This window comes from Mandrillus leucophaeus, unplaced genomic scaffold, assembly GCF_000951045.1.
Source record: "Mandrillus leucophaeus isolate KB7577 unplaced genomic scaffold, Mleu.le_1.0 Scaffold276, whole genome shotgun sequence".
In the NCBI taxonomy this organism is placed as follows: Eukaryota; Metazoa; Chordata; class Mammalia; order Primates; family Cercopithecidae; genus Mandrillus; species Mandrillus leucophaeus.
Window position 1 is genome coordinate 3405946 of NW_012102876.1, and position 25821 is coordinate 3431766.

General features: G+C 38.8%; 1 protein-coding gene across 2 annotated transcripts in view; it reads right to left on the minus strand.

The window, feature by feature from the left end:
• Nucleotides 1-25821, minus strand: part of CCDC81 (coiled-coil domain containing 81) — a 46668-nt gene that overhangs the window by 15066 nt on the left and 5781 nt on the right. The window contains exons 2-8 of one of the 2 annotated variants that reach the window (XM_011984911.1): nt 20488-20549; nt 18945-19101; nt 13745-14001; nt 12484-12563; nt 10183-10304; nt 7112-7235; nt 248-335 (exon numbers count right to left, since the gene is read on the minus strand). In XM_011984911.1, the coding sequence (XP_011840301.1) occupies nt 248-335; nt 7112-7235; nt 10183-10304; nt 12484-12563; nt 13745-14001; nt 18945-19101; nt 20488-20549 (890 nt within the window). The remainder of the gene's footprint in view (nt 1-247; nt 336-7111; nt 7236-10182; nt 10305-12483; nt 12564-13744; nt 14002-18944; nt 19102-20487; nt 20550-25821) is intronic. The other variant, XM_011984912.1, reaches the window with a different exon arrangement.

The window sequence follows — 25821 nt, forward strand, 5'->3', positions numbered from 1 at the left end:
TCTAAAGGATCTTCTGAACTCGCACTTCATCAGAAGCAGCTGAAACTTAGAAAGGGATTTCTCAATTTTTTTTTTGTTTACCAGTGCATCTTGACTAGTAGATTTATCACAGTTCAGTTTCGAGCCTGAGTACTTAAGTACTTCAGCCATACTCATATAATTAAGCAAGAGATTCCCAGAACTCTCTTTGAGAAACAAAAATCAGTATAAGATTTTGATGGGGCTTATTTGTTTGGAAACACTGTACCTGTCCTGCCTTATCATGATCCTGACAAGCTGGAGATGTTTGGGGCTTCATGTCACTGTCATGTTTCAGACAACTTGGAGATGATAAGCTGTAAAAACAATGCAACATTAATTAATGTTTAATACAGTCTGACCTCAAGAGCAATAATAATTATAGAGGCCAAGTATAAGATGAAGAAAAATATCTCAGTGGTTTAGTTCAGAACAGCTGTATGTGTAGAGGTTAAGAATATGTACCACAGAATCTGAATTTGTGTCAGATAAAGGTGGGTTTGAATCCCAGCTTTCTTGCTTACAAGATGACTGACATCAGACCAGCTGTGTAATCTTACAAAATCTCAGTTACCAGTTGTGTGAAATGGTGATGAAATTTATTCATTCCACAGAAATGTATTGAGTGCTTACCGTGTACACTGTTCTAAGCACAGGAGAAGCAATGAAGAACAAAATACACACATAGAAAAGTCCCTGCCCTCATGGAATTAACATTCTGATGGAGATAGAGAGCCCAGTGACAAGATAAATAAGTGAACTCTATAGTATGTTCCATAATGATAAATGCCTTGCAATGCTGGAGGAATGGAGTGTTAAACTGTAAAGAGAATGGCCAGGGAAGTTCTTACCAAGGAAGTGACATATGAGTAAATACCTGAAGGAAGTAAGGGAACAACGGTGTAGATATCTGATGGAAAAGACATTCCAAGCAAACAAACCAGTGCAGTCCTTCAGTTGGAAGGTGCCTGTGGTCATTGTGGTGGAGGGACATGAATTAGGGGTGAGTATTAATATTAATACTAGTATTCATTAGAAAATAGGACTGATATTATCACCTAAAAAGCAGCTCGAAGAATGAAAATATTTATTTTTTAACTTTATTTATTTTATTTTAATTTTTGAGACAGAGTCTCGCTCTGTCACCCAGGCTGAAGTACAATGGCGCGATCTCAGCTCACTGCAAACTCTGCCTCCCAAGTTCAAGCAATTCTCCTGCCTCAGCCTCTGGAGTAGCTGGGATTACAGGTGCATACCACCACACTCAGCTAATTTTTGTATTTTTAGTAGACACGGGGCTTCACCATGTTGGTCAGACTGGTCTCGGACTCCTGACCTCATAGTCTGCCCACCTTGGCCTCCCAAAGTGCTGGTATTACAGGCATGAGCCACCTCGCCAGGCCAAGAATGAAACCATTTAAAACTAGAGAAATAGAGAATAGATTCAGACGCTCAAACATGCATTGAATAGGAGTGCTGAATTTTTAGGATAAAGGAAATGGCAAAGAACAATATTCTAGAAAATAACAGATAAGAATTTTCCAGAAAGTCATGACTCCTAAGAACAGTCATGCAGAACATCAAGAAATAAGAAAAATTCTTAAAAGCTACAAGAAAGAATGACAACCAGATTGACTCAGACGTTGCATCAGGACAACTGTCAGGAGGAAATGGAGCAATATCATTAAAATGCTAAAGGAAAATAACTATGAACCAAGAATCAGCATTCAAGAGCAATAACACAATAAGAATCATTTTAAGCAATACAAAGAACAAGTGTACTGAAAAGACAGGGAACCATTACAGGATATACTTTAGCAAGAAGAAAAACGAACCCAGGAGGAAGGACAGGGATATAAGAAACAGGCCAGGTGTGGTGGCCCACGCCTGTAATCCCAGCACTTTGGGAGGCCAAGGCAGGAGGATCACTTGAGGTCAGGAGCTCGAGACCAACCTGGCCAACATGGTGAAACCCTGTCTCTACTAAAAATACAAAAATAACGAGACATGGTGGTGTGCGCCTGTAATCCAACTACTCAGGAGGCTGAGGCAGGAGAATTGGTTGAGTGCGGGAGGCAGAGGTTGCAGTGAGCCAAGATCGCGCCACTGTGCTCCAGCCTGGGAAAAAAAATAAAAAGGAAGAAAAGAAAAGAAAAAGAAAAAAGAGGAAATGATGGTGACCAAAGAAATTGGTAAACATGTTGGCAAATCCAAATTAATCATTGACCATAAAATAATACAAATTTTTTAACACTTAAAACCAATTTGGAACAAAAGTTTTAGACAACAAAAATACAGGTTTGGAAGGGGATGCAGTTTGAAGGAAATTGAAAGCATACTGAAGAAATGTGGTCAAAGGAAATTCAAAGCATACTAAAGAAATGTGATCAGTCCAACAGAAAAAGGGTAATAATGAAGTTAAATGCACAGTAAATAGAAAATACAAAATAAGACAGTAAAGATAGGTTCAAATATACCAATAATTACAACTGAAATTAAAATCTAGATTGAGTTTTAAAACATCCACATATAAGCTATTTAGTAGAGACACACATGAAATAATAAAACACACACAAAAATTCTTAAAATGGCATTAAAAGGCTATTCCAGGTAAAATACTAATCAAATGTTGCATTGTTAATTATGTACTACAGAAATGAAGGCAAAAGATTTTAGTAGAGACAAAGGAAAATATTTCATAATGATAAAAGGAACTATCTACCAAAAAATCCCAGACGTGTAGAATTTAATATTGCTTAAGAAGCAAAAATTGACATAATTACTGAAAAATATACCATCATGGTTAAAGATTTTTAATATCTCTCTCAAAAAAAAAGTAAGGATTTTAAAGCTTTTAATAACTTATTTTAACAAGGTTTAGCTAATATCTAAATATCTAGAAATTTACGTCTAAGGACTAGCAGTATACAGTGTCTTCAAGTATACATAAAACAATTACCGTAAAAGTACTCAAGCTAGAAAAGAAGGTTCAGCAAATTACAGAGTACCAAATAACTGACACTAAATGAACCACAGCATAAAATGAGAAAGTGCCCCTACTAAAAACCTCTATTCATTTGGAAAAAGTAATAAAACTTGTGTCTTCTGAATAACCAATGAATTAAGTATTATATAAGTCTATACTCCCTTACTGCAATTCCAAAATGCAAATGCTCGACTCTGACCTCACTGGTCATGTTTTCTAATTTCTTATAACTTGTTCATACTTTCCATTCTTTTAATTCATGTAAAGATTTTAAATATCTTATTCTATATTCTGTATTTTATAATGGTCAGGATCCAAAATCCTTGAGAGCTCAATTCTTCCATCTTTTGTTTCTGATGGCTCTCATTATGTGGCAGCTTATTTCCACGTGGTCTTTGTAATTTTGGATTCTGACCTCATTTTTAGCCCAACTCTATCTGTCAGAAGTCAGGAGCCTGAGATGAAAATAAGATCCTTTAGAGCAGGGGTTGGCAAACTTTTTATGAAAAGGGCCAGAGAGTGAATATTTTAGGCTTTGAGGGCCACACAGTCCCTGACGCAAGTAGCAGGTGCAGATAATATGCAAATGGAGGGGCATAGCAGTGTTTCGGTGAAACTATTTATAAAAACGTGGTGGACTAGATTTGGCTCTCAGTAGAGGACCTTTTCAGATTATTTAGAACACCATATTGCTAGATGCAGAACCCTTTATTTTTTAATAACTTCTCTTAGGCCTCAAAATCTGGGGTTGAGCGAATGCTGATTCCCTAAAAGTTTGATTTAAATAACCTGTTAGATGCAACTGACATGAGGGAGCAATAAGAAATATGTCTCAATCTGGATTCTTATGATCCAAGACAATTCACTTGTATTTTTTTTAATCCTCTAACTTGGAGTGAAAATTTTACAGAATCACTAACCACTACATGCCCTTCAGCACCAGCCAAATTTGCACTTCCTATAGTAGTCACTATTTTGAATAATGCCATCTTCTCCCAGTTACCTAAGCCAAAATCTGGGGTCATCTTTGACATCTCCTCCTTAACCTCCCTTAACTAATCCCCAACAGTCAAAGCTAAAGCTTTCCGTCTGATCTTTGTTTCATACCCTTATTACCTTTCCCTAGATGAGTTATACTCAACTGTTAAACAATGAAAGTACTATCCTTCTTAGTTTAAACAAATCTTACTCAAACCCCAATATATAAAACAGAAAAGCAGCACACGTCCTCCAGTGGAAGTGAGGACATAGAGCCCAGAGTCCCACCCATATGACCTCACTCTCAGTTTTTGATGTGCTCTTAAGGCCCTCTGAGGCCTTAGGGTCATTTGTTGGAAACAGATTGCCTAGACTACTGCCTTGATCTGCTAAATTGTGCTACACTTTTCCATTTTATTACACCCCTTCCCCTGCTGCTAATCTTATCCCTCTAGATCATTCTTTACTCTTCTAAAAGAATATTTTTCTTCAAAATGAAAATGTAATTATGGACTGACATTCCCAAACATGGTGTTTGGGGACTTGGACAGGTTGGTAAATCAGAAAAGATATATTTTAAACTTCTGTACACTAAATGGTGCAGAAACAAAATTAAAAAGAAAAAAAGAATTAGGAAAATGTTTAAAACATACACATCAGAAAACTATTCATACCTATGATATATGAAGTTCTCTTTATAAGAAATACCACTTGGTTTTAAGAAAAATTAAAGCTCCCAGCTGAAAAAGGACACAGGATTCAAGCAGGAAATTTGTAAAAGAACTACAAATGGCTAAGAAACAAGGTAAAAATAAATGCAGGCCAGGTGTGGTGGCTCACGCCTGTAATCCCAGCACTTTGAGAGACCTAAGTGGGAGAATTGCTTGAGGCCAGGAGTTCTAGACCAGCCTACACAACATACTAAGACCCCATCTCTTAAAAAAAAAAAAATCAAAAAAATTAGCTGGTGTGGTGGTGTACACCTATAGTCCCAGCTACTTGGGGGTCTGAGGCAGTAAAATCACTTGAGCCCAGCAGGTTGAGCTGCAGTGAGCCATGATCATGCCAGTGTTCTTTAGCGTTGGTGACAGAGTGAGATGCTGTCTCAAAAACAAAACAAGAAAAAACCCACTAGAAGTCAAACACAGGTTAAAAACAATAATGAATACCATCATTTCACTTTGCTAAAGTATTAGCAAAACTGTAGAAAAGATAGCACTCTGTCATATTACTGTTGCTGAGAGGATAATTTGCTACAATCATGAAGAAGATAATTGGCAATGTTTATCAAAAGCATGAAAATGGACTCACCTCTTATCTCTGAAATTTAAAGTTTTTATCCTATGGAATATCCAGATGTATGCAAGGAATTATGTTTAATTATATTTTCACAACATTATTTATAGTACTTAAAAACTGGAAGCCATCTAAATATCCAATAGCAGATTGGTTAAACAAAAGGTTTAATCTTTCATTAAGATGATGTGCAATTATTTGTTAAGGTTTTGGAATATTTAATATCATGGGGAAATCACCACTTATTAAATGTAACAAAAATTCATATAATATGATCTAATTTTATTTAAAAAGTATGTATATTCCAAGTGTAAGTACTGTATATATTGTATATGCATTGAAATAAACGACATGTACCATAAGGTTAATACAAAGTTTCCTCTATGTAGAGGGATTATGGGTGATTTTTTGTAACTCTTGCTTTTTTGGTTTCCTCAAAATTTCTATGTTAAACATGTATTGTTTTAGTAATCGCACAAAAAATATTTTTTGGTTAACTTTTTTTTTTTTTTTTTTTGAGACAGAGTCTTGCTCTGTCGCCCAGGCTGGAGTGCAGTGGCGCAGTCTCGGCTCACTGCAAGCTCTGCCTCCCAGGTTCACGCCATTCTCCTGCCTCAGCCTCCCAAGTAGCTGGGAATACAGGTGCCTGCCACCACACCCGACTAATTTTTTGTATTTTTAGTAGAGATGGGGTTTCACCGTATTAGCCAGGATGGTCTCGATCTCCTGACCTCGTGATCCGCCCGTCTCGGCCTCCCATAGTGCTGGGATTACAGGCATGAGCCACTGCACCTGGCCTATTTTTTGGTTAACTTCTACAGGAAACAAACATTTTTGGGTCAACTTCTATAGGAAACCTTTACCAACAACTTCCAACAATTACTCTCTCCTTTTGCAGCCTCTATACTTTTGTTATCTTCATCGCATGCACTGTTTTTTTAATTTCAGTCTTCCTACAAGACTGTAAGTTCTATAAAAGCAGGTTAATATGTCTGTAACGCTGAATCTTCAGTGCCTAGAATAGTACCTGGCACATGGTAATACTCAATGTTTGTTGTATTGAATTAAAGGACTATACATCTAATTCTCAATTATCTTTCATAACAGTGATATTATCCAAAACAAGCATTTCTAGAGTTTTAAACATGACTTTAGTAATCCACAAAGTACATAAATTGCACATATGATAGCTGATAAATTTTGACACATTAATAAATTAAAGGTTGGTGGCACAATGCAAAGTACATAGGTGCTCAGTAAACACTTAATGAATGAGCATGGTTAAATATGGTTGACTGATTTGAGGTCTTAAAAAGTATCCTACTCAAAGAGACAAGGATAAAATATTATAGAAATCTTTTGACATACCATCACAAGAAGAAAACGACCATGATAAATTGTAATACACTCATTCATTCAAGTAATGTTTATTGAGAACTAATGGAGTGCCGGCTATGTTTGGCAAAACTACTTTCCAATTTGATGTAAATATAACACTGTGTCACATCATAATATCCAAGCACTCAGAAAACAGGAAAGGTTTGTAGATTTGGGAAGCCCGAATCTACAAAATACTCTGTGCTCTTTTGTTTCCGCCTGCGTCATAACATATATTCTGCTGAATCATAATTTATCCCTCTGCACATGTCTGACTTCCCCACTAGATGGTGAACCTTGGTCACCTTTATTATTCCCATCATGTTGCATGTAGAAAGCTGTCAAGAACACTGGATAAATAAATTAATGAACAATTACAGTTCCCTGCATCAAGCAATGACTCAGAAATATATTTAGTAAAGTACAACAGAAAAAAAAAAAAAGTCAGTGCATTACCTTTCAGAGGTCATCATCTTCTCACCACTCTCACTTCGGTCAGTCTTTTCCAGTAAGCTGACATTTGTCACTTTGGCAGGGAACAAAGCTTGTCTATCTCTTAGTCTCTTGGGTGATGAGATATCTGTAGAATAAAGAATGAATGAAAACGAGTTTCCTTTCAACTCTCAAACCACTAACCGTGTAGTTTTTACCAAGGGAAATTTTCATATAAGATACACTCTCTTATCTTTAAATAATCACCCCTTGTTCTATTGTGATGTAAAAAAATGTTTTTTGCTGTATATTTGCAAAGAAAGCACTGTGCTAAGTATCTAGAGGACAAAAAGGGGCAACTAACATAAATGCAAGAAGTGGGCTGGATATAACACGACCAGGAGACATGTTAGTTTAGTTAGCATTTCTTATGAAAAATGAACAGTGGCAGTTTTACAACTTTGATATCTGTAGATTTAGACATTTTGCCTGTAAAGATCTTTCAGTAGATATAGTTGAAGAGAAAAATAAGATACAAACAAAAAAGTGAGAGCATCCATTTGGAGGTCATCTTATGTGCTAACAGTGCTAAGTGCTTTGTAATACACATTTACTAAATAACAACTTAGGACAACGATGCAAAATGTGTAAGTCAAAAATAAATGTTACAATCTTTTTTTTTTTTTTTGAGATGGAGTCTTACTCTGTCACCAGGCTGGAGTGCAGTAACCCAATCTCAGCTCATTGCAACTTCTGCCTCCCAGGTTCAAGCAATTCTGCCATCTCAGCCTCCTGAGTAGCTGGGATAACAGGTGCATGCCACTACTCCCAACTAACTTTTTTTTTTAACTTTTTTTTTTTTGTAGTAGAGACGGGGTTTTGCCATGTTGGCCAGGCTGGCTTCAAACTCCTGATCTCAAGTGATCCACCCACCTCAGCCTGCCAAAGTGCTAGGATTACAGGCGTGAGCCACTGTGCCCAGCCAAATGTTGTAGTCTTTAAGGATCTGACATGTTCAGAGGAGAGAAGCCACTCCAGAATTCAGTGGTAAGTTTTCCTGGAGGAAGCGAGATGTGAAAAGGGTACTAAAAGGTGAGTAGGATGGAGATAGATTGAAATAAAAGGAAGGACAGTTCAGGCTGCAGGAAAGAAAAATGAACAAAAGATGAAACTGGGGAAGGGCAGGCATGTTAGAAGAGCATGAATAGGCCAAGCATAGTGGCTCACGCCTGTAATCCCAGCACTTTGGGAGGCCAAGGTGGGCAGATCATTTGAGCTCAGGAGTTCAAAACCAGCCTAGGCAACATGGCAAAACCCTGTCTTTACAAAAAGTACAAAAATTAGCCAGGCATGGTGGTGCACACCTGTGGTCCTAGCTACTCAGGAGGCTGAAGTGGGAGGATCACCTGAGCCCAGGAGGTTGAGGCTGCAGTGAGCCACCACTGTGTCACTGCACTCCTCCCTGGGTGACAGAGCAAGACCCCACCTCAAAGAAAAAAAAAGAACATGAATAGATAATTTTGCCCAAAGAAGGGGGTCTGTGTAGGGCACAGTGGGGGATGAGTCTATAGAAATGAGAAAGCATGTGAATATTAGGCTAGAAGTTGATACGCAATCCTGTAGGCCACACATAGAAAACAGACATCCACAAGCCAGTGTTCACCCATTGGTATGTTTTGTTAGGCCTAATTAGCATTTTTTGTTTCAACAAGTCAACATTTAACAACCAATAGATTTCACATTAAAGTCAGGATCTCTGCTTCTTTTGAAAAATCAGAAGATTGTGCTCACTTTGGTAGCACATATACTAAAATTAGAAAAATTAGAAGATTTGATACCACTTGGGCCACATTTCCACAAAGCAACAATCTGCTAAAGGAACAGTCCTCAAAGTGTGGCCTGGCAAGCCATACTTTTTGGGGTCCCTAGAACCCTTTGAAAATGTCTGTGGCTGTGTTTGGTGGCTCCCACCTGTAATTGTAGCACTCTGGGAGGCCAAGGCAGGCAGATCACCTGAGGTCAAGAGTTTGAGACCAGCCTGGCCAATATGGTGAAACCCCATCTATACTAAAAATACAAAAATTAGCTGGGCGTGGTGGCGCACATCTTTAGTCCCAGCTACTTAGGGGGAGGATGATGCAGGAGAATCGCTTGAACCCAGGAGGCGGAGGTTGCAGTAAGCCCAGATTGTGCCACTGAACTCCAGCCTGGGTGACAGAGCGAGACTCCATCTCAAAAAGAAAATAAAAAGTCTTTGGTTTAAAAAAACAAAAAATCTTTGGAGTCCTAGGATGTTCTTCATTTGCTTCCACCAAAACAACTATCACAACAGATTAGTGCAGACATAGGTATGAGAATCCAGCTTTTTTCTACAAACATCAGAGTGATAAAACTGCCACTCTTCGTTTTTCATAAGAAATGTTAAGTAAGCTAACATGTCTCCAACCCACTTATATCCAGATCACTTCCTGCATTTGCGTTACCTGCCTGGACCCTATAGTCATCTGAGTTTTGGCCCCTTTGAGCAATGGGGAGCCAGCAAAGAGATGATGATCTAAGAGCCTGAGAGTCATAGGACCTGAGGTCCATAAAGTAAGTAAGCTCATAGTTAAGGTCAGATGCAGGATTCTAGGACTAGAATGTATTTGTTAGAAATAATATAGTGATTATTTGTGGCTGGGTGCAGTGGTTCACGCCTGTAATCCCAGCACTTTGGATGGCCTAGATGGGCGGATCACTTCAGGTCAGGAGTTCGAGACCAGCCTGGCCAATATGGTGAGACCCCATCTATACAAAAACTAAAAAAATTAGCCAGGCATGGTGGCACATGACATTAATCCCAGCTACTCGGGAGGCTGAGGCAGGAGAGTCGCTTGAACCTGGGAGGTGGAAGTTGCAGTGAGCTGAGATTATGCCACTGCACTCCAGCCTGGGCAACAGTGAGACTCCATCTCCAAAAAAAAAAAAAAAAAGTAATAATAATAATAATATAGTGATTATTTGTAAATTTAACTTTATTTACCCTTGGCTAAGCAATATGACTGGGCTCATAGCAGTAAAGAGTGACAGATTGTATTCAGAAATCATTGGCCTACCTCTGATGCCTTCTTCTTTGTCTGAGTGGTCTTTTAACTTGCACTTCCTTTCTCTATTCTCTCCACATTCTTCTGCAAGGGTCTCCATAGGCAGTTTGTTTTCCGTCTGCTTGAGCTCAATCCTAGGAATGAGCCAATATGTTTTTCTGTTGCACTGAACCTGAACAGGTGACTGTGTGAACTTTCAAGTCTTGGAAGCAACCCAGCCAGCTGGCTGAGTCTGAAATAAGCCCACTTTCTTCAAGGAGTGAGTGCTCTGATGTGCTGAGTACGTATCATAGATTAATTTTTTCCAAGGTTTTCTGGGAGCTGACCAAGACCTTCCCCTCTATACCGTAGTCTCAAAAGCAGCTTGCATGTAAAGAAATTGCCTTAAAGTCCTTTATTTAGGTTATTGGGTTTTGTTTCCATTTGAATTTTTATATCCTAGTTCTATAACTAGATGATCTGGGGTGATACAGTGAGAGAAGGTTGTTGGATAGCTTGAAGGCAAAAGATTCATAGCCTGGTAGAGTATGCCCCAAAATAACGATTTGTCTCCTCCCTCCTTTGCCACTTCTCCCCAGGCAAAAGTGAAGGACTTGCACAGCTACAATTTGCAGCAGGGAGGAAGGGGGTTGTTCAGTTGGTGTGTGTAGTTGTAGGATTTCTTTAGTCTCAGGTATGGAGTACTAGGTTGGAGTAGGGAGTGGGGTTGGGGGTACCTTCAGTCAATTCAGGGGCCAAATGTCACATAAATAAAACATGAACAGTTGTTTTGAGTATTTATGTCCCCTTGTCCATTTCTAGGCCCTTGACTTGATGGAGCCTCCATCTCTGTTCTTTGACCCACTACAATTATTTCCCTCCTGGAGTGCCTAAGCCAAAATATGTCAAAGGGAACAGCCACATTTGCCTTCCAAAACAATCAAAATTATTTTCAAACTGCTGATTTATTTTTAGTGTAAGGCAATATGGTGCAATGGAAAGAACACTGGACCAGGAGCCACAGTCTTATTTCTATAAGCTTGGCTGCTTATTAGTTGCATGGCCATTTCATGTGCAAGATGAGACGGCTGGAAAACAACCTCTAAGGCTTACTCTTGACTTCACACTGAATCTTCTGAGGTATTTGTCAAACAGCTCTTCCAGGACGGGGTTGTTCCAAAGCAACAAGCACAAGAGAATGTCACACTCAAAACATCTGAGAAATTCTCATGCTTTTATACTGTACTCATACTTCCTAAAGTAAGAATGCTTTAGGAAGCTAGTTGTTATTCCCCAAACTTCCTCCACCTGAAATGCACAGTGGTTAATGGCACAGCAATTAAGATTATTAACATAATTAAGGGCACACAATGAATAAGTGATGGCCAAACTGGAAATAAAACTGAAGTCTCCTGACTCCTACTCCAGTGTTCTCAATAGTGCACCATGTTGCTTCATTTATGTAAAAGAAAAAAATTAAAATTAATTTTGTATCGTGATAAAATGGAGAATTATAATACTTATGTCACATGAATGTCGTGAAGATTAAATGAAGTAATATGCAACCACCAGTAACAACCACTGTGCTCATGGAGTAAAGCTGTTTCCTTATTCTAACTTACCTGTTTAACTCGTTTAGTGGTAAAAATCCGAGCTCTGACAGGAAATGGGCTGAACTGAAGGAAGAAGCAGCAGCTAGGGCAGAAGAAGTGCTACAAAGTAGAGGAAAGCTCAGCAGGTGAGAAGAGTTTTACTAATACTGCAGGGACTAAGGTTGATGGAAGGTAGTATCAGAATTTCCAGGAGCCAAGGGTAGTTTTATAAATGGGCTGGGCAAGGTGGCTCATGCCTGTAATCCCAGCACTTTGGGAGGTCGAGGCGGATGGATCACTTGAGATCAGGAGTTTGAGACCAGCCTGGCCAATATGGTGAAACCCCATCTCTACTAAAAGTACAAAAATTAGCCAGGCATGGTGTCGTGCACCTGTAATCTCAGCTACTCGAAAGGCTGAGGCAGGAGAGAATTGCTTGAACCCAGGAGACAGAGGCTTCAGTGAGCAGAGATCATGCCACTGCACTCCAGCCTGGGTGACACAGCAATACTCCGTCTCAGTGAGGGAGGATAAAAAAGAATAAATATCCATTGTTATTTAACTTAACTACAGAAAGTGTACGCAATAAACTCTTCTTTGTTGGTGCATTTAGAGAGGGAGAGACAGAGAATACATTAAAAGGAGCATGAGCTACAAAACATTGAGAAATACCGCCCAATGAGATTAGCAGATCAGCAAGGAGTGCTAGTGCCTGGAGGAACCCATGAAGCAAAGCACTTACCTTGGAAACGCAAGCACACTGCTGGGCCACTTCCTCAAAGCCTCTCTGCTGGACAACACCGAGTCCACAGTGCCAGGCCTCTAGAGGACAGCGACAGAGCAAGGTTACATATAGGCTGCCGGCCAGGACTCATACAAATTAAAAACTGCAGGCTGTCTCATAGGCAAGGCTACAACAATACTTTTCTTGTTGTTTATGTTTAGCGCTTAAAAGTCCAGAGCTTAAAAATCCAATGAGGAATGATCTCATTCATCAAAGTAATCACCCTGGGTAACTGCACAGCAATTATTTTGGGGTTGCCTTTTCTCAAACCATTTCCTTTTTGGGAATTGCCTTCAGGGTTGACAGATTCTTTTAGATATCTTTAAGAAGATAGCAGACTTTGTAAAAATACATAGAAAGTGAGCAAGCTGTCTAATTCCACTCTTGACCCAAATAACTAAAATTAGGCAATTAAGAGAAAAGCTTTCGAGTCAGGTGGGCTCATGTTCAAATCCCCACACTGCTAACAGGTATGTGGCCTTAGACACTAGGTTTCTGAGGATAATAAAAGGATCTAATAGCACTTCCATGAGATCCTCTGTGTAAGTAGCTAGCCCATAGTAAATACTGAACAAATGGCTATTTTAATTCTCATATAACTATAAACATAATAGTCACATTGTCACATTTTTACTGTAGAATAATATATAAAATGATTATTTTTGCATGAGTACTACCCCTTACAAAAGCCTTTGAAGGGAATTCTCACAAAGAAGTATAGAAAATATTTCTAATAAAAGCAGCATCACTGAAATAAGCACACAGCTTTCCAAAAATTAGCTGGGCGTGGTGGCACGCACCTGTAATTCCAGGTACTAAGAGGCTGAGGGAGGAGAATCACTCAAACCCAGGAGATGGAGGTTGCAGTGAGCCAACATCATGCCACTGCACTCCAACCTGGGTGATGGAGTGAGACTCTGTCTCAAAAAACGAACAAACAAAAAACCTATAAGATACTATAAAATGTTCAGAATTTGAAGAGAATTTGAAGAGTTTCCATTACTATTTATATCCCTCAGTTGACTTTGACTCTTAATGTTCGTTTGCCTTCCTAATCTTTTTGTCAAAGAGTTAATCAAGTATAAACAAGCACTTCCATGTACTTCAGGTAACTGTCACCCAAATATGTCAATCTTCATTTTCTTAATTACAACACACCTATAGATAAATCAGAACTACAATTAGGAGAAGACTTAGGAGAAGGAAAATATTAATTTACGTTTGCTAGGGCCTTTGCCAAAGCCCCACTTCCATCCATGGTACAAAGGAAGTCTTTATAAAACCTCATCTTCACTTTGTTGTCTCTGATCATGAGGACCCCAATTCCTTTGAATGTAAACTCCACATTTTGTTTCATGGAAATGAATCGCGATAAAAAAAGCAACGTCTCCTTCACACATCCTTCCACTACATCTCTGTTAAATGGACCCTCCAGGGATATCATGACAAAATTAAGTGGAACAATTGGGATATCACCTAGAGGAGAAAAGACAGTTGGGGTGGGAGAAAGTGGTGATTACGATAAGGATATATACACACTCACAAATAATTATCTGATTCTCAATACCCTAAAATAGAACCTTCTGGATGAAGCCTTTAGTTGTACCCAATGTAATAATATTACTGCAGACAATTAAGTAGTTACTAACATATTAATCAGTACAATTTTCCGAAAGTATTTCTCTCAAAGTGTTTTCTAAAAGTGTAAGTTCAATGCTCAAAATAAGAACAGTTAGCTTTCTAAATAACACTGTAGGCAAGCTTTTGATTTTCTCTAGGACACATATAATAACTAATTCTCTTCCTCAGAGGGTTTCCTAAAGTTTTCATCCCCCTTATATTTTAGGACATACTGGAGCAATATTTGCTGATATGGTTTGGATCTGTGTCCCCACCCAAATCTCATGTTGAATTGTATTCCCCAATGTTGGAGGTGGGGCCTATTGGGAGGTGATTGGATCATGGGTGTGGATTCTCATGAATGGTTTAGTACCATCCCCTGGGTGCTGTCCTCATGATAGTGAGTGAGCTATCATGAAATCTGGTTGTTTGAAAGTGTGTAGCACCTCCCTCCATTCTCCCTTTTACTCCTGCTCCAGCCTTATAAGACATGACTGCTTCCCCTTTGCCTTCCACCATGATTGTAAGTTTCCTGAGGCCTCCCCAGCCATACTTCTGTACAGCCTGTAGAACCATGGGCCAATTAAACCTCTTTTCTTTATAAATTACCCAGTCTCAGGTATTTCTTTATAGCAGTACAAGAATTAACTGATATATGTGCCTATCTCCTCCAGTTATGCCATTTTTACATGATTACAAATACCTACAAGTGTTAAATATTTTGAAAAGAGAACCATCTTCACTAGAAGTTATCATTTAAATGAAATAGGATCTTATACAAGGGCATCAGACTGAATGACTCACAGAAAGCTTTTCCTCTCTAATGAGCCCATATATGACATTTCAGAGGAATATGATTATATCTAGCTTGAAGGAAGCACAGGATCTATTCAACTAGAACAGATGTAGGAGCAATATAAGGTTCACAAGTCAGAAAAAGGATAAATAGCATAGAGAATAAAGATGACAAAGCCAAAGAGAGACAACAACAAGCTTCACTGATAAATAGGACATAGATAAGAATATTCTAAAGATTCACTCAGTAAGCATGAGTTATATGCTTTCAAATGTCCACCACTGCTGAACGATGAAAATTAACAAGACATGAGCTTCACTGCATCAGCCTGCCGTCTCCTGCACAATTTAACAGTAATTCCAACCACCTCCCTCCATTTTTTAAAAAATATACATTTCTTAAAAAGAAGGCTGTCTTACCTGCCTCCGGATTTTCCCCTCCCATTTGTCTGCTGCCTCTCTGCAATCTGTCTTTCAGACCACTCGTCTGAGTCAGGACACTGTCATCTCATGATTGCCAAGTCAATGGATACTTTGCAAATATTATTTCTCATGACCTCCCTATAACTTCTGCCAGCCATGCCCTTTCTTTTCCTTGTATACATGATACCACTCTTGGTTCTCCAATTTCATCCTCCTTGGCCCCCTTTGCTGGCTTTCCTCCTCTTCTACTTCTTATAAGATACTGAGATTTACTTGTTTTATAGGATTTTGTCCTTGTTTATCTCTTCTGCTGAGTGTGTATCCTCTCCAAGGTAAACATCCAAATCTTGATCTCTAGTCTCCACCCCTCTCCTAAGCTCTGGAATCACCTCTACCTAAATATCCCCACATGTATCTCAAATTCAGCACGTGCAAAAGCAAATTCACTATTTTATCCACCACCAAAATCCACCTTTCCCCTTCATTCTGTACAAAGGTAGTTGATAGCATGAGCATCCATCTGTTCTCCAACCAAAAAATCTGAGTCATACTAAACGCCTTCCTTCCTCTTCCTACCCGCCACTCTGAACTTAAGCCATACCAGTTCTACATCTGAAATGTCTCATGAGTAATGTCTCATGAGTAGATACCCTCACTTCCCCTCCCGATGATCACTGTCTTCATTCAGGCTTTTACTGCATTTTACCAAACTACTGTAACTGAAAAGAGTATCTTTCTAAACTAATCCTATCTGTACAGATAATTCCCTGCTCAAAAACTTTCAATGGCTCCTCAGTGCCTACAGGATGAATTATAAAGTCCTATCACACCATATAAGGCCCCTCATAATTGGCCCCTACCTACCATTTTCATCTTATCTTCCTCTGCCTGCCTTCACAATCATATGCCTCAGCCGTACAGAAGTACCCGTTACTTCCTTAACAGGCTTCATTCTTTCCTGTGTTCTTGACTTGTTAATATTGTTCATGAAATACCTTCCAACAGCTTCTCTGCTCACAGAGTCCTATCATCCTTTAAGACGTCTTTACATGTCATCTTCCTAAAGCAGAGTTAGGCATGCTCTCCTCTGAGCGTCATAGCATTTGATCCAGTTCTGATCAATTCGGCTTTTATAGCACTTAATCATGTTTCATCATTTCTTTTTGTTTTCTTTTTTTTAAGACTCTGTCACCAGGCTGGAGTGCAGTGGTATGATCTCAGCTCATTGCAACCTCCGCCTCCCGGTTCAAGCAATTCTCCTGCCTCAGCTTCCTGAGTAGCTGCGACTACAGGCACATGCCACCATACCCAGCTTGTTTTTTGTATTTTTAATAGTGATGGAGTTTCACCATGTTGGCCAGGATGGTCTTGATCTCTTGACCTTGTGATGTGCCTGACTCGGCCTTCCAAATTGCTGGGATTACAGGCATGAGCCACTGCACCCAGCCCATTTCTTGTATATTAATTATCTATACTAGATTCAAAAGAACTATGTCTTACTCATATTTAAAAACCCCTATAAAATGTTTGCTTAGTTACTGATATGGTCTGAATTTGTGTCCCTGCCCAAATCTCATGTCTAATTGGAGGAGGGGCCTGGTGGGAGGTGATTGGGTCATGGGGGTGAATTTCCCCCTTGCTGTTCTCATGATAGTGAGTGAGTTCTCATGAGATCTGATGGTTTAAAAGTGTGTGGCACCTCCCCATTTCACGCTTGCTCTCTCCTGCTCCGCCATAGTAAGATGTGCTTGCTTCCCCTTTGCCTTCTGCCGTGATTGTAACTTTCCTGAGGCCTCTTGGCCATGCTTCCTGTTAAGCCTGCAGAACTGTGAGTCAATTAAGCCTCTTTTCTTCATAAATTACCCAGTCTTAGGTAGTTATTTATAACAGTGTGAGAACAGACAAATACAGTTACCTAGTTAATTAATAATGAAGAATCATAACCCCAAAGCTAAACGTAGACAGAAATTTTTCTTTGGGGGTTTTAAATTTTTATTTATTTCCCTATTTATCTTATTATTATTATTATTATTTTGCAGCCTCCAACTCCTGGGCTAAAGTGATCCTCTTGCCTCAGCCTCCCAAGTAGTTGAGACTGCTGGTGTCAACCATCACGCCTAAGTTCTTTGAAATAATTTTTTGTAGAGACAGGATCTTGCTATGTTGCCAAGGCTGGTCTTGAACTTCTGGCCTCAAGTGATCCTCCCACCTTAGCCTCCAAAATTCTGGGATTACAGGCATGTGCCACCATTGCATGTGCCACCATGCCTGGCCTAGAATTATTCTTTTGAACTAATTCAGTCATATATGTCTAATTCTGAAATTGCCTCACCCAGTAAAAAATACAATTTTAGATGCAAACTACTTTTTTGGACTACAGTACAAGATCCAAGATGGAAAATGAGCTTTAATTCTAAGGCACAGATGTTTTTGCAAAAATGTTAGCTTTATTTTCATTTTCTTAGATAGGTTTTTGATGAAATAGGATATATTTCTTCTGACATAAAACTCTAGGTATTTCTTTTTGTTCACATGAAAGGGGGAAAAAAGAAAAGAAAAAAAAAAACTCTAGGTAAAAATAGCTAAAAGTTCATCAAGCCCACCATACTGAATATATACCTAAGAAATTCTAAGTATGGTTTGTTGGCATTTGTTCTTCTAATATATCATTCTTTTGAAAGTAGAAAGTTAACTCAAGTGACTCTGAAAATTAACTTTTAGGAACATTAACTTAGAGGACAGTTACAGCCTTTTCGCCTGTTGCCATCGGAGATAGACTGTCTCCATTCATCCAGGTGTGAGTCTGTTGCAGGGGGCGGGGACAATCAGGAAGGTCAAAAGGAACACAACCAGGAATCAGAAAGTATGCACCCAAAGGCTGCTAAGTAACCAAGGGAGGTGTTAGGAAGCCCACACACTAAAGCTGGATGGAAGCAGTCTGTGGCAGGGATTATGCCTATTTTGTTTACCACTATGTCTCAAGCACCTGGAACAAGGTCTGACACATAGTTGGCTCTCAATCAATATTTAAGGAAGGGAGGGAGGGGGGGAGGGAGGGAGGCAGGGAGGTTGGCTTTAGGGTATGAGAAAGGTATGTAAGGTATGCATTAAGTCTTTATGGAATTATTCAACTTCTAACTTTCAAATTTTAATGATTTGGATTATACGTATGATAGAAAGGTATCTTTTTGACAGCTGATACTGATTGTAGTTCTCCCAACCAGAAATCCTAATTAACTTTCTCTTCTTTATAACCACTTTTAATTTCTTACGATCTGAAATAAAGGGCTTACAGCTCTGTGGTGTGGCTTTTACATAAATTTTCTGTTAACGTTACATCAGGTTTTTTCACTCCTACCTCTTAGGTTACTGGGGTTTAAAATAGCCTTCAGGAAGACTCTATTATTTTTCCACTTTGGCCCCTCCCTGTGCCAAAAGCACCTTATGAAAAGTGAGTTCCTCAAATCAGAAGGTAAGACAGCAGCACTGGCTATGCTTTGCCCTTTCATTTTTTTTTTTTTTTTTTTTAATCCCCAGGAGAGTAACCTTCTGGGAAAATCCTACATATCAGAATTATTTACCAGGAGTATATACTTTGTTTTGTTTGAGTCCATGGATCTGCACTAGCTTCTCCGCCATAATAAACACGGGCCTCTGGATTAAGATAAATTTGTTGTTTCCCACCTCAAGTTTTTGTCTCATGAAAGTGAAAGTTCCAAATCCTGGAATCTGAACCCCCTGAAAGGGAAAAAAATAAAAATCATTGAAGGAGTGAAGAAAAAATAATCTTTAATATTATTATCCAAAAAACATGAAGAGAAGTAAGCTTAGGCCTTAAAAATTCAGTGATCTCTAGGACTCTTCAGAGTGATAGCATTTTATAATTCTAAGTTTTTAAATAAGCTGAGTATAAAATGTAATATATTGGTCCATGATGATTTACAGACATCAGATCACTCATCTCTGTATCATCAAAAGGCTAAGAAAATTTGTGTGAATGTCATAGCATCTTTTAATCTTAAGATTACTCCTGTCCTAAATTATGTGACATTTTAAATTTTAATCATCTGCCATTAGAGGAATGTAAGAGGGCATGAGAATCTCTGCTTTCTCATTCCTACTTTTAGATTTTATGTCTGCCACTTAGACAACCCAGCATCCAAATCATATGCTGCAATGTAGTGATCCTGGCTGATGGATAGAAGCAAATGTTTTTAGATCTCATACTGGGTTTCTGTTTCCCTGGAGATACCATATATCAAGGACTACAAACTCAAATGCCTATAGAAGCCAAAAAAGAAAGCAAGAGAGTGAAAGTAGCCAGCCAGGGAATGTAATGGCTATGGACTGCACACCCCATCTAAAGGGAAGAGCACATCTTGAGCTCCAAATGTGTCACCACGTAGTAATGGAAGACTAGTATCGTTAGATCTGCTGATTTTTCAATGAAACGGAGGGGAAAAATCCAAAACATTATATAATTTCTCCCAAGTTTAAGTGCTGATAACAAATGCAAATTCTCAAGCCAAACAAAATAAATTTGAAGTATGAATTCTGCCCAAGGGCCCTCACAGTAGGACCTCTGAATGGGGTATAAAAGTTTCACAACTTCCCAGCTTCCCCCAAGCTCATCCCCAAATCTCCATGTAGTTTTATGGCATCTAAAGCCAAGACTTAACAGGAGGGAACAGTCCAGCCCTGGGCAAAGTTTCTCATTTTGGCAAGTCTTCTATTTCAATTAAAATCCTTTCCCTGCAAGGAGGCAAGACAAGAAGCGTTATATCTTTCTACAGCTATGCCAGGAACTATCAGATCACAGACAAACAGAACTCATCTAGTTTCCTTACACACACCCAGGCTGATCAGCACTACACTCTGTAACACTAGAAGAGCAGAACTTACAAATTCATTACCTAAAAATAAAATTCATGTTTGTTACATCTATTACCCACAAGTCCGAAGCATGAGCATCATAAAATCACAGGACTGGAAGTTAAACGGGATGGCTCTAAAGTCTACTGCCCTGCTCCCAGCAACATTATATAAGACTATGGAGGAAAGATCCTTTAGATGCCTACATTAAAATTAATAAATTTAATTTATTAATAAATTAATAAATCTTACCTTGTGCAGGGTTAACTGCCGTCCCACAAATTCTGATACATTCCCCCAGATAATAGAGACTTCTGAAATTCAAAAGTAACGAGAAATTATTTAATTTATATGACCACCCATGTGGTAGTATCTTAGTGCTAATAAATAAAAATGTAAATATGAAATGTGGAAGCAAATGACACTAATTCCTGATTAATTTAGAATTAAGAAAAAACAAGGCTATTCCCAAAAGTTAATTTTCTTGGTAGCTAAGGTTTACTCCCTTAAGTTTGGAAGATGTGATTTAAAATAATAATCACACCCTTTTCTTTATTCTATAAAGAGAGTTAATCAAGTATAACCCAGCCTTTTCTTAAAGACCCATTCAGCAACCGTTTATCGGGTGTCTACTCTGTGCCATCTGATTAATAAGAACGTTCATTCTCACACCATTCCATAACACAGGAATAAGGCAAAAAGCCACTAAGGCATGAAAGGCTGTTTTGTGTACATTAACTTTTCCTACACTTCTATTTTTGCTAAATCCTCAAATCTGTTTTTTATTTTCATTTTTCACTGCTAAGCTACCTGCTGTCACTTGTGCTACTAGTACTCTGTGGGCTCCTGGACCAGTCATAATTCATTGCTTCGTATCTACTGTGTTCTGGAAATAACAAAATAATATGTCTAAAATAATTTTTTTTTTGAGGCAGGGTATCACTGATGCCCAGGGTGGAGTGCAGTGGTGCGATCTCGGCTCACTGCAACCTCCGCCTCCCGGGTTCAAACGAGTCTCCTGCCTCAGCCTCCTGAGTAGCTGGGATTACAGGCGCCAGCCACCATGCCTTGCTAATTGTATTTTTAGTAGAGATGTGGTTTCGCCACGTCGGCCAGGCTGGTCTGCAACTCCTGACCTCAGGTGATCCACCTGCCTCGGCCTCCTGAAGTGCTGGGATTACAGGCATGAGCCACCATGCCCGGCCTAAAATAATAATTTTTAAAAACACACTTTTGAGTAGGACAAGGAGCTTTACTTTGAATTAATGCATACATTTTGCACTATCAATTTTGACTGATTGGAGGGAAGCCTTCCAAGTTTATCTTCTTGTTCTGAGCTGTGTCTCAAAAAACTGTGGTAGAAAAACAGGTAGTTGCCAATAACTAAAGTGTTAAGGTATGATATGAACCTATACTGTAGGTATGACTAATATTTCAAAGCCTAGAAAATTATATCTGTATTAACATCACCCTTCCAAACCTAATCATGTGTTTATCAAAGATACTTTTCAATTAAGAACTCTTTGCAACTCAAGAGTGTTAAGTTTTAATTCTCAAAATAAAAAATCAAGAACAGTGACGTTAACCAACTTGTCATTTGGGGACATAGATGCAGTTGGTGACAAAAGCCCAATCCTTTTTCTACTTTGGAAACTGCTTGTTTTATTGGTTTATTTGGTTTATCTTTTTTTCTAACAATTTAAACCACTAACTAAAGCACGGAGAGTACAATCTTTTAATTCTGGTATATCAGAGTTATAAATATTTTTATTAATAGGCCAGGGAAGGGGCAGGTTTAATGGCTGAGAAGTAGCAATGACTTTTATGAATATCTGGGATCAAGTTTGGTGATGGAAATTCACCCATTAATAAAATTAGGGCTATAGGCTCCAATGAGCACGAGGGCGAAGATTCTGCCCCTCATTAATCACTTTCTGTAATCAGGCATTTCCCCTATTCTGCCCACCCTACCTTGTTCTCCGCTCCTCCCCACCCCCACAGCCCATAGAATTCTACTACAGGCTGCTAAGAACTAATAACCAGTCCTAACTGTATACTGAATTGAAATTTTCATCATGACCAAACATTTCATTAATTCACGAATGCAAAATCTCAGTATCCAAATGTACATGGAGAACTTTCAAAGTTATTAAGTCAAAATTGTTAAATGTATGACTCTAAAAGTCTTTCACCTCTGAAAGCTCGTATGTTAGGAAAACAACTACTCTGAAGATGAAATGATTTCATTAGAGCCAGAAGAAAGTGTATAGTTTACAACCAAACCCCAGTGAAAAGACTCAGCTGAGTTTAATTGAAAATTTGAGGATTTTGTCTTTCTTCATTTGGATGAAATATTCAAGCCCACTGTATTGTTTTATTCCATGAAGCCTAATAGACAACATTATATAAGAGCAGAACTAATTAGTCTAAACTAAAATTTGCTATTTCTCACTGAAGAGAAAGGAAACTATGCATATCATTTGCCTTAGGAAGCTTTAGGCCCCTGCAATCCAATTGGAATAGACTTGGAAAGCTTACAGACTGTAATTTCTAAATTTGACTTTTTCTGACATCCCAAAGAGTCAGAGAGGATATCATTACATCTCAAAATGAAAAATATCAAGTCTAAAAAGCAAATTGAAGGATATACTACTTTCATATTTTAAGGGAGGCCAGGGTTCTTACTTATTTCAATCAAACACTGAAGTGCCAAGAATCACTCTTATAAAGAACTAATCCCTAGACATATATTCTATATTCAGTTCAACCTTCATTTTGGCTTCAAGTTCTTACGATTCCATGCACTCAAAACCATATGCTTAAACAGAGTGCCAAGTAACAGGAATACTGTATCTTGTATATGATCACTATAAAAAAAAAAAAACTACATGCCTGTTCTGTAAATTATACAATACTATATGCTTGAATAAGACATTAATGTCAAAAAAACAGATATGTTTCCTGATGTTATAAAACTTATCTTCTAAAATTTAAATACTGATACATGGAATGGTATAGCAGAATGGTAAAGGATGATTTGAACAAAGAAACATATTCCCAGAGCATAATGCAATGGAAAGAACAGTGTGCTGCGTGGAAGGCCCACAGCCTTCCTGCCTCCATGGACTCAAGTTTTACCCAGTTCACATCTGTAAAATGATGACAGGGCCTTCTAAGCACTATAATTACATAATATTAAACTTTGCTAAAAGATACAGAAGCAGCAGGAATATGCAATGATGAATATATACACTGATGAAAGTTAATTTCTGTGTTTTGCTGAGTTTTAAGTTTATCTTCATCCTTGTTGCAATAGATCATTTGTGAAAGTTAATAAACAGTAGTTTGACTTTGACTTCTGTTATTCTACCAGTAAAGCCCTTGCTGAAGTCACCAATGGTCTCTTTGTCAATACATTCAATAAACATATTTAATTCTGAGCCCTCAGCCATGTCTGACACTATTGATCACTCCCTCCCCCTTTAAGCACCTCTCCTTTTGGCTTTTATACTATTACTCTCATTTGGGTTTTCTCCTAACTGGCCATTTCTTCAGTCTCCCTTGCAGGCTTATCATCCTCAACCCAACCATTAAATGGTAGGGTTTTTCAAGGTACATTCCTAGGCTGCTTCTCTTTTCACTCTATACTCTCTACTTCAGCAGTCACACCCACACTCAGGATGATTCCCAAATGTTTATTTACAGACCCACACTCCTTGCCACCCCCTCTTTGAGATTCTGGACCTTTATCCAACTGCCTACTTAGATATCACACAAAGGCCCTTCAACTTGCCCAAAACCACAATCTTTCTTCCCTTAAATCTTGTCTTTTATCTGGCATATCAGTCTCAGTGAGTGGCACCACTATCTATTAATTTATATGAGCCAGGAACTCAGAAGTCATCCTTTAGACTTCTCTTATCCCTTACCCCTAACATCCAGTCCATCACCATAATCTGTAGATTTTACTTCCAAGTTGCCCTTCATTCATTGCATTCCTCCCCATTTCTACTGTTACTGGTTTTAGACCAAGCTACCATTTGTTCTCACCAAGACTATTGCTATAGGTATTCTTGACCCTCCTATTCCTTCCCCACCTGGCAACCGGAGTGATCTTTTCCAAATATAAACTGATTGCATCATTCAACTTCTCCTTGACCTCCAGCTCAGAACACTTAATGGCTTCCCATCAGGCTTAACATAAGGTCAACATCCTTAATATGACTTACAAGGCCCTGCATTACTTGACCCCTTCCTTTCTCTCTAGCCTACTTTAGAATACACTTCCTCCCCAAATCTACAGAGCAGCCAATCCACTGTCTTTCAGTTGCTCCATTACATCATACTCTCACTGTAAGTTTTTGCCCCTGTCATTCCCTTTGCCAAAATCATTTTCACCTCACTTCCACTCTCTACCTCTCTGATCCATTTCATCTACTTAATTCCAACTCATTCTTCACAACTCAGCTCAAATTATCCCTTCTTTAGTCATTCTTGGCACACACCTCCATCCTTACTCTCTCTTAAAAGTTCTCATTTGACTTCCATTTCTTGGTGCTGTATGTAAGGAAGTCACCACTCCATCCTAAAAACTGAAAAGTTGACCGGACTGAAAAATCAACAACTCTTCTTGGATCCATAAGATGAGGGAGGACACAGGGCAGACTGCTGCCCCTAAAAATTGGAGAGACAGAAATGCAAATACCAGGAGGAATGGCTTCCTGAAACAGACGCACATGCAGAAACAGCATCAAGAACCAATGCTGGGTAAGAAAATCCAAAGTGTAATTGACAAATTTCTGGAGGCTTAGTGTGGACAACACCAAGAGTTAAAATCTCCAGGGGAACCCAGTCATGGAGGGAGGGTTCCCACATAGGGGAAGGTTTACTTCCCAGAGCTCAACCAGATTCCCACAGCTAAATATCCAGGTAAATATGAGAGAAAAATCTCCTTGTGCTTCTGGTGGGGGGAAGAAAAAAATACCATTTTTAAATATGCCAGAGCACTCTGTTGTTCTTAATGACCTGCCCTCAGAAGAAACTAGTTCACCGGAGCCTAACCTGCTGGGATGTTATTCGAGCCTAACTGACCTGGGAGAAGGGAAATGACCAACTCCAGTCCACTTTAGCCATTCTGTCCCACCTAAGGAGAAAGGAAAAATCTGAGAAACATTTGTAAAGTTCACAGTCCAGAGGCACAGGCTCACTAAAAGACTGAGACCTGATCATAGGACTATAGACTGCTTTCCCACCCCTGCACACTCTACCCCTACAGTACTAAAGGTATATTTATAGAAGTTACTTTTACCCAGTACATCACATCCAGCTATCAAGAAAAAATTATAAGGCATACTAAAAGGCAAAACACACAACATGAAGAGACAGAGCAACCATCAGAGCCAGATATGGCAGGGATGTTGGAACAATCACACTGGCAATTTAAAACAACTATGGTTGATATGCTAAGGGCTCTAATGGATATAGTAGACGGCATGCAAGAACAGATGGGCAACATAAGCAGAGAGATTGAAATCCTAAGAAAGAACCAAAAATAAATGCTAGCAACTAAAAACACTGTAACAGCAG